Source organism: Mizuhopecten yessoensis, unplaced genomic scaffold (genome assembly GCF_002113885.1).
Source record: "Mizuhopecten yessoensis strain PY_sf001 unplaced genomic scaffold, ASM211388v2 scaffold8739, whole genome shotgun sequence".
Lineage (NCBI taxonomy): Eukaryota > Metazoa > Mollusca > Bivalvia > Pectinida > Pectinidae > Mizuhopecten > Mizuhopecten yessoensis.
In genome coordinates, this window is record NW_018407697.1 from 7651 (window position 1) to 17489 (window position 9839).

The 9839-nt window shown below is 38.8% G+C and overlaps 1 protein-coding gene across 1 annotated transcript; it reads left to right on the forward strand.

Moving 5' to 3' along the window:
• Window positions 1–1687: 1687 nt before the first annotated feature.
• Window positions 1688–4897, forward strand: LOC110456380 (uncharacterized protein PFD1115c-like; the record flags this gene model as incomplete). The annotated part of the gene is made up of 3 exons (XM_021507077.1): window positions 1688–2195; window positions 3817–4011; window positions 4470–4897. Coding segments are annotated over exons 1-3 (1131 nt in total), but the record flags the coding sequence as incomplete, so codon positions are not given.
• Between the last annotated feature and the right edge of the window lie 4942 nt (window positions 4898–9839).

Consider the following 9839-nt stretch of genomic DNA (forward strand, 5'->3'; position numbering starts at 1 on the left):
AATGTAACACAAAAAAACAATGGTGTACCACACAAGGACAATGTTGTACCACACAAAGACAATGGTGTACCACACAAAGACAATGGTGTATCACGCAAGGACAATGGTGTACTACGCAAAGACAATGTTGTTCCACACAAAGACAATGGTGTACTACACAAAGACAATGGTGTACCACACAAGAACAATGATGCAACACAAAAAACAATGGTGTAACACAAAAAAACAATGGTATACCACACAAAGACAATGGTATACCACACAAAGACAATGATGTATCACACAAGGACAATAATGTAACACAAAGAAACAATGGTGTACGACACAAGACAATGGTGTATCACACAAGGACAATAATGTAACACAAAAAAACAATGGTGTACCACACAAGACAATGGTGTACCACACAAGGACAATGTTGTACCACACGAAGACAATGGTGTACCACACAAGGACAATGGTGTACTACACAAAGACAATGGTGTACCACACAAGAACAATGATGTACCACACAAAGACAATGTTGTAACACAAAAAAAACAATGGTGTACCACACAAAGACAATGGTGTATCACACAAGAACAATGATAAACCACACAAGGACAATAATGTACCACAAAAAAACAATAATGTACCACACAAAGACAATGGTGTAACACAAAAAAAACAATGGTGTATCACACAAGGACAATAATGTAACACAAAGAAACAATTGTGTACCACACAAGACAATGGTGTTTCACACAAGGACAATAACGTAACACAAAAAAACAATGGTGTACCACACAAGACAATGGTGTACTACACAAAACAATGGTGTATCACACAAGGACAATGGTGTACCACACAAGGACAATGGTGTACTACACACAGACAATGATGTACCACACAAGAACAATGATGTACCACACAAAGACAATGTTGTAACACACAAAAAACAATGGTGTACCACACAGCCAATGGTGTACCACACAAGAACAATGATGTACCACACAAGGACAATAATGTACCACAAAAAAATGGTATACCACACAAAGACAATGATGTATCACACAAGGACAATAATGTAACACAAAAAAACAATGGTGTACCACACAAGACAATGGTGTATCATAAAAGGACAATAATGTAACACAAAAAAAACAATGGTGTACCACACAAGACAATGGTGTACTACACAAAACAATGGTGTACCACGCAAGGACAATGATGTACCACTTAAATACAATGGTGTATCACGCAAGGACAATGGTGTACCACACGAAGACAATGGTGTACCACTAAAAGACAATGGTGTGCCACATTAGGACAATGGTTACCACACGAAGAGAATGGTGCATCACACAAATACAATAATGTACCACAAAAGGACAATGGTGTACAACACAAAGACAATGGTGTATCACACAAGGACATAATGTAACTAAAAAAAATCAATGGTGTACCACAAAAGACAATGGTGTATAACACAAAGACAATGGTGTACCACAAAAGAACAATGATGTACTACACAAGAACAATGATGTACCACACAAAGACAATGGTGTACCACACAACGACATTGGTGTACCACACAAGAACAATGATGTACCACACAAATACATTGGTGTACGACACAAGGACACTGGTGTATTACTCAAGGACAATGGTGTACCACACAAGGACAATAATGTATCACACAAAAACAATGTGTGTACAACACAATGACAATGGTGTACAACACGAAGACAATGGTGTACCACACAAGATCAATGATAAACCAAACAAGGACAATGGTGTACAACACAAAGACAATGGTGTACCACACAAAGACAATGGTGTACCACACAAGAACAAAGATGTACATCATAAATACAATGGTGTACCACACACAGACAATAATGTATCAAACAAAAACAATGGTGTACCACATAAATACAATGATGTACCGAACAAGGACAATAGTGTAACACGCAAGGACATTGGTAAACCACACAAAAACAATAATGTATCACACAAGGACAATAGTGTATTACTCAAGGACAATGGTGTACCACACAAGGACAATAATGTATCACACAAAAACAATAGTGTACCACACAAAGACAATGGTGTACCACACATGATCAATGATGTACCACACAAAGACAATGATGTACCACACAAAGACAATGGTGTATCACACAATGACAACGGTGTACTATTCAAGGACAATGGTATCATACAAGTACAGTGGTGTACCACACAAAGACAAAAGTGTACCACACAAAGACAATGGTGTACCACACAAGAACAATGGTGTATCACGCAAAGACAATGGTGTACAACACAAGAACAATGATTTAACACACAAAGACAATGGTGTACTACACAAAGACAAAAGTGTACCACATAAAGACAATGGTGTACCACACAAAGACAATAATGTACCACACAAGGACAATGGTGTACCACACAAGGACAATGTGTACCACACAACGACAATGGTGTACCACACAAATACAATGGTGTACCACACAAGAACTATGATGTACCACACAATGACAATGGTGTACAACACAAAGACAATCGTGAACCACACAAGATCAATGATGTACCACACATAGACAATGGTGTACCACACAAGAACAATGGTGTACCACACAAGGACAAATATGTACAACACAAAAACAATGGTGTACCACACACAGACAATAATGTACCACAAAAGAACAGTGGTGTACCACACAAAGACAATGGTGTACCCCACAAAGACAATGGAGTACCACCAAGAACTATGATGTACCACACAATGACAATGGTGTACAACACAAAAACAATGGTGTACCACACAAAGACAATGGTGTACCACACAAAGACAATGGTGTATCACACAAAGACAATGGTGTGTCACACATTGACAACGGTGTACTAATCAAGGACAATGGTATCATACAAGTACAGTGGTGTACCACACAAAGACAAAAGTGTACCACACAAAGACAATGGTGTACCACACAAGAACAATGATGTACCACACAAAGACAATGATGTACCACAAAAGGACAACGGTGTATCACGCAAGGACAATGGTGTACCACACAAAGACAATGGTGTATCACACAATGACAACGGTGTACTATTCAAGGACAATGGTATCATACAAGTACAGTGGTGTACCACACAAAGACAAAAGTGTACCACACAAAGACAATGGTGTACCAAACAACAACAATGATGTACCACACAAAGACAATAATGTACCACTAAAGGACAATGGTGTACCACACAAGAACAATGTGTACCACACAAAGACAATGGTGCATCAAACAGCGACAATGGTGTAGCACACAAAGATAATGGTGTATCACACAATGACAACGGTGTACTATTCAAGGACAATGGTATCATACAAGTACAGTGGTGTACCACACAAAGACAACAGTGTACCACACGAAGACAATGGTGTACCAAACAACAACAATGATGTACCACACAAAGACAATAATGTACCACAAAAGGACAATAGTGTAACACGCAAGGACAATGGTAAACCACACAAAAACAATAATGTATCACACAAGGACAATAGTGTATTACTCAAGGACAATGGTGTACCACACAAGGACAATAATGTATCACACAAAAACAATGGTGTACCACACAAAGACAATGCTGTAGCATGAAAGATCAATGATGTACCGCACAAAGACAATGGTGTACCCCACAAAGACAATGGTGTACCACACAAGAACAATGATGTACCACACACAGACAATGGTGTACCACACAAAGTCAAAAATGTACCACATTAAGACAATGATGTACCACACAATGACAATGGTGTACAACACAAAGACAATGGTGAACCACACAAGATCAGTGATGTACCACACATAGACAATGGTGTACCACACAAGAACAATGGTGTACCACACAAGGACAATGGTGTACAACACAAAGACAATGGTGTACAACACTATGACAATGGTGTACAACACAAAGACAATCGTGAACCACACAAGATCAGTGATGTACCACACATAGACAATGGTACACAAGGACAATAATGTATCACACAAAAACAATGGTGTACCACACAAAGACAATAAGGACAATGGTAAACCACACAAAAACAATAATGTATCACACAAGGACAATAGTGTATTACTCAAGGACAATGGTGTACCACACAAGGGCAATAATGTACCACACAAGGAATGGTGTACCACACAAAGACAATGGAGAATCACACAAGAACAAAGATGTACAGCACAAAAACAACGTTGTACCCCACAAAGACAATGGTGTACCACACAACAACAAGGATGAACCACACAAAGACATTGGTGTAAAACACAAAAACAAAGGTGTACCACACAAAGACAATGGTGTACCCCACAAAGACAATGGTGTACCACACAAGAACAAGGATGAACCACACAAAGACATTGGTGTACAACACAAAAACAAAGGTGTACCACACAAAGACAATGGTGTACAACACAAAGACAATCGTGAACCACACAAGATCAGTGATGTACCACACATAGACAATGGTGTACCATACAAGAACAATGGTGTACCACACAAGGACAATGGTGTTCAACACAAAGACAATGGTGTACAACACTATGACAATGGTGTACAACACAAAGACAACGGTGTACCACACAAGATCAATGATGTACCAAACAATGACAATGGTGTACAACACAAAGACAATGGTGTACCACACAAAGACAATGGTGTATCACACAAGAACAAAGATGTACAGCACAAAAACAATGTTGTACCACACACAGACAATAATGTACCACAAAAAAACAGTGGTGTAACACACAAAGACAATGGTGTACCCCACAAAGACAATGGTGTACCCCACAAAGACAATGGTGTACCACACAAGAACAAGGATGTACCACACAAAGACATTGGTGTACAACACAAAAACAAAGGTGTACCACACAAAGACAATGGTGTATCACACAAAGACAATGGTGTGTCACAGAATGACAACGGTGTACTATTCAAGGACAATGGTATCATACGATTACAGTGGTGTACCACACAAAGACAAAAGTCTACCACACAATGACAATGGTGTACAACACAAAGACAATGGTGTACCACACAAAGACAATGGTGTATCACGCAAGAACAAAGAAGTACAACACAAAAACAATGGTGTACCACACACAGACAATAATGTACCACAAAAAACAGTGGTGTACCACACAAAGACAATGGTGTACCCCACAAAGACAATAATGTACCACAAAAGGACAATGGTGTACAACACAAGAACAATGATGTACCACACAAAGACAATGATGTACCACAAAAGGACAATGGTGTACCACACAAGGACAATGTGTACCACACAAAGACAATGGTGCATCACACAACGACAATGGTGTACCACACAAAAACAATGGTGTACTACACAAAGACAATGGTGTAGCACACAAGAACAATGGTGTAGCACACAAAAACAATGGTGTACCACACAAAGACAATGGTGTACCACACAAGAGCAATGATGTACCACACAATGACAATGGTTTACAACACAAAGACAATGGTTAACCACATAAGATCAATGATGTACCACACAAAGACAATAATGTACCACACAAGAACAATGGTATACCACACAAGGACAATGGTGTACAACACAAAGACAATGTGTACAACACAAAGACAATGGTGTACCACACAAGATCAATCATGTACCAAACAATGACAATGGTGTACAACACAAAGACAATGGTGTACCACACAAAGACAATGGTGTATCACACAAGTACAAAGATGTACAACATAAATACAATGGTGTACAACATAAATACAATGGTGTACCACGAACAGACAATAATGTACCACAAATAAAATAGTGCTGTACCACACAAAGATAATGGTGTACCACACAAAGACAATGGTGTACCACACAAAGACAATGGTGTATCACACAAGAACAAAGATGTACAACATAAATACAATGGTGTACAACATAAATACAATGGTGTACCATAAACAGACAATAATGTACCACAAAAAAACAGTGGTGTACCACACAAAGACAAAAGTGTACCACACAAAGACAATGGTGTACCACACAAGAACAATGATGTACCACACAAAGACAAAAATGTATCACACAAGGACAATGGTGTATTACTCAAGGACAATGGTGTACCACACAAGGGCAATAATGTACCACACAAGGACAATGGTATACCACACAAGGACAATAGTCTTCTACAAGAACAACGGTGTCATAGTTACAAGAACATTTTAACACTAACACTAATCTCAGAACAGAGCAACCTGAATATTAGAACCATAAATAGTTCAAAAACCATAAACATACACTAGCATTTACAACACACTACAGCTAGACATTACATGTAGGTGACTTATTATGCATACAAAAATAGATAGTTTTGCAAGCCTTAATTAAAATGTATTGAGTTTTTGTGTGATTTCACTGGCTATTTCAGGAGTATGAACAGGATTTCCACCCTTGTTAACTATTGATTTTTATCAAAACATATTTAAAATGTTGAAAGGTTCACATCTACCAAATAACTTCTGCAAAAAAAGTGTACATTTGGCCATGCATGTCTTAACCAGTGTACACCTTCGATTGGTTTTATACATTGAAATAACTCAAGTTTTTTCTCCGTTTAATAAATACAAAATTTCAGTTTCCTTATTTGGACTAAAGGTCCAATCTCTAAACTTTTTCATTAGTATTCAATATCCAATCAAAGAGAAATCTTAATAGTATTTTAAAGGTCCAATCTCAGTTTCCTCACAGTACTAGAGGTCAAACCACACAGCACTAAAGGTCCAACCTCACAGTAATAAAGGGTCCAAACCCACAGTACTAAAGGTCCAACCTCACAGTAATAAAGGTCCAAACTTCACAGTACTGAAGGTCCAAGCTTCACAGTACTGAAGAAGCTTCACAGTACTGAAGGTCCAAGCTTTACAGTACTGAAGGTCTAAGCTTCACAGTACTGAAGGTCCAAGCTTCACAGTACTGAAGGTCCAAGCTTCACAGTACTGAAGAAGCTTCACAGTACTGAAGAAGCTTCACAGTACTGAAGGTCCAAGCTTCACAGTACTGAAGGTCCAAGCTTCACAATACTGAAGGTCCAAGCTTCACAATACTGAAGAAGCTTCATAGTACTGAAGGTCCAACCAGGCGGTACTTAAGGTTCAACCCTTAAAGATTTTTCTAAAGTAGTTAAGGGCATATACATTGAGCATGCATTCTTCTATTATTGAAAGTACTTACAGGTAATCCTTGTGAGAATTTAAATAGAAACAACAAACCAACATTACTGCCATATGACCTGTATCTTCCAGCTCTTATTTCTATTGATGAACTTACCTGAAAAGAGAGAAGGATATAATTAGATTTCAAACATCTATGTTCACACAAATATCATATTGCAATTTTGTATGTCACCTGAAAAGATGCAATTTTGATAATATAATTTTTCAATAGATATTGTGAACTATTGAGTTTTGAAGTAAATGCAATCCATAACAAGAGTCTCAGAGGGCCTGTATCGCTCACCTGGATATTTGAGCAATCATGTGAAAATATTCTCAATAAAATATTTCAATATATTGAGTCTCCTTGGCATGTTTCAGACTAAATGAAACTTCATACTACTTTATCCCAGCATGCTACTGCGCAAATATCATCACCCAGGGCCTCCTGGTATAGCAGTAGAAGTTGTTTAAATATATTTACATCTTTGACCCCTGAGACCTTAAAAAGTAGATCAAGGTCATTTGTTTGGGGAAAAATGTTATATCACTCTGTCAAAGGAACCTGCTGACCAAGTATCATTACTATTGGCCTCCTGTTTAAAGGTTGAAACACATTTGACCCTTGCAATCTTGAAAATAAGTCGATGTCATTTATTTGAGGATATTTTATAGCACTTCATGCCAGGTACCTACAGGCCAAGTATCATTATATTGGGCCTCCCGGATATTCAGAAGAACTTGAGACCTTGAAAGTCAGTTAAGGTCATTTATTTGAGGAAAGTTTATATTACTATGTCCCAGGTACCTACTGGCCAAATATCATTGCTCTAAGCATCTTGGTTATTCAGATAAAGTTGTTTAAAGGTTTTAAACACTTTTTACCCTTGTGACTCTGGAAGTAGGTCAAGGTCATTTATTTAAAGAAACTTTATAGCACTAGGTTCAGGTACCTACTGATCCCATATCATTACTCTGGGCATCCTGGTTATTCAGAAGTATTTGTTTAAAGTGGATCAAGGTAACCTAAAAGTACTCTGTCCCAGGTACCTACTGGCCAAGTATCATTGCTGTGGGCCTCCTAGTTATTCCTAATAAGTTGGTTAAGGGCTTTTAAATGTTTGACCCCTGTGACCTTGAAAGTAGGTAAAGGTCATTTATTTGAGGACATTTCATTGCACTCTGTCCCAGGTACCGGCTGGCCAAATATCATGGCCCTAGGTCCTCCAACTCTTAAAAAGAAGTTGTTAAACAAAGTTGACAGACAACACACTGTACCATAAGCTAAACAAGAGGCCCAGAGGGCCTGTATCGCTTACCTGGATATCTTAGCAACCATGGAAAAATATTCTCCAAATGAGATCCAAGGGAATAGGCCAGACCTCAAAGCCAATCCTTGGAGCATATCTGTATTAGACTTTTCATGCCCAGCAATTTTACGTATGGTAAATGGGGTCGGGATCTCAACTGTTTCCGAGCTGTGACTCGGAAGCTAGGTCCCTAGGGTTGTGGCCAGACCCCAGGATCAATTATAATATCATGACTGCATTTGTCTCTTTATGCCCAGCATTTATATATATAGTTTTGGGGTGGGGATCTCAAACGTTTCAAAGCTATGACTCAGGGGTTAAGTCTGCAAGTGTGTGACAGACCCTGGGGTCAATTCTAATAGCATGACTGCATTTGTCTCTTTATGCCCAACAACTGTATATACATTTTTGGGGTGGGGATCTTTACCGTTTCAAAGTTATGACCCAAGGACTATAACTACAAGGGTGGGGCCACACCCCTAGGCCATCCTGGAAGCAAATGTGATTTCCTCTCTTTAAACTCAACAATTGTATATATGGTTAAATGGTGGGGATCTCAACTGTTTCCAAGATGTGACCTAGAAACTAGGTCCCTAGGGGTTCAGTCAGACCCCAGGGTCTATTCTAATATCATGACTGCATTTGTCTCTTGTATGTATGGTTATACGAGTGGGATCTCAACCATTTCCATGTAATACACTTTTTCTGGCCCAACCTCTTAGCCCGGGGGGTCAGCCCCACCATTTGTACAAATTTGAATCCCCACCACCTAGGGATGCTTCCAGTAAAATATGGTTGGTATCCATCTCTTAGTTCCAGAGTAGAAGTCGCTTAAAGCATTATGGCCAAATAACCCATTTTGGCCACACCATTTGTACAATTTTGGATCCCCCCTTCCCATGAATGCTTCCGACCAAATATGATTGATATCCAGTGCATAGTTCTACAGAAGAAGTCGTTTATAGCAATATAGCAAAATTGCCAACTTTTGTCGCCCCTCAGCCCCCTGGGGGATCAGACCCACCATTTGTACAATTTTGAATCCCCACCACCTAAGGATGCTTCTAGTCAAACTTACTTTAATTCCAATCAGTTGTTAAGACGGAGAAGTCTTTTGAAGAAATTGTTGACGTACGGATGACGGACGACGGACAGGCGACGGACGGACGACGAACGCAACGGTATGGCATAAGCTAAAACTATATCATATTCTATAGGAAACTTTTATATATAAATATGTTGATGGAGACAAGTGTGTTATATCCCACTCTAAATTGGCCATTA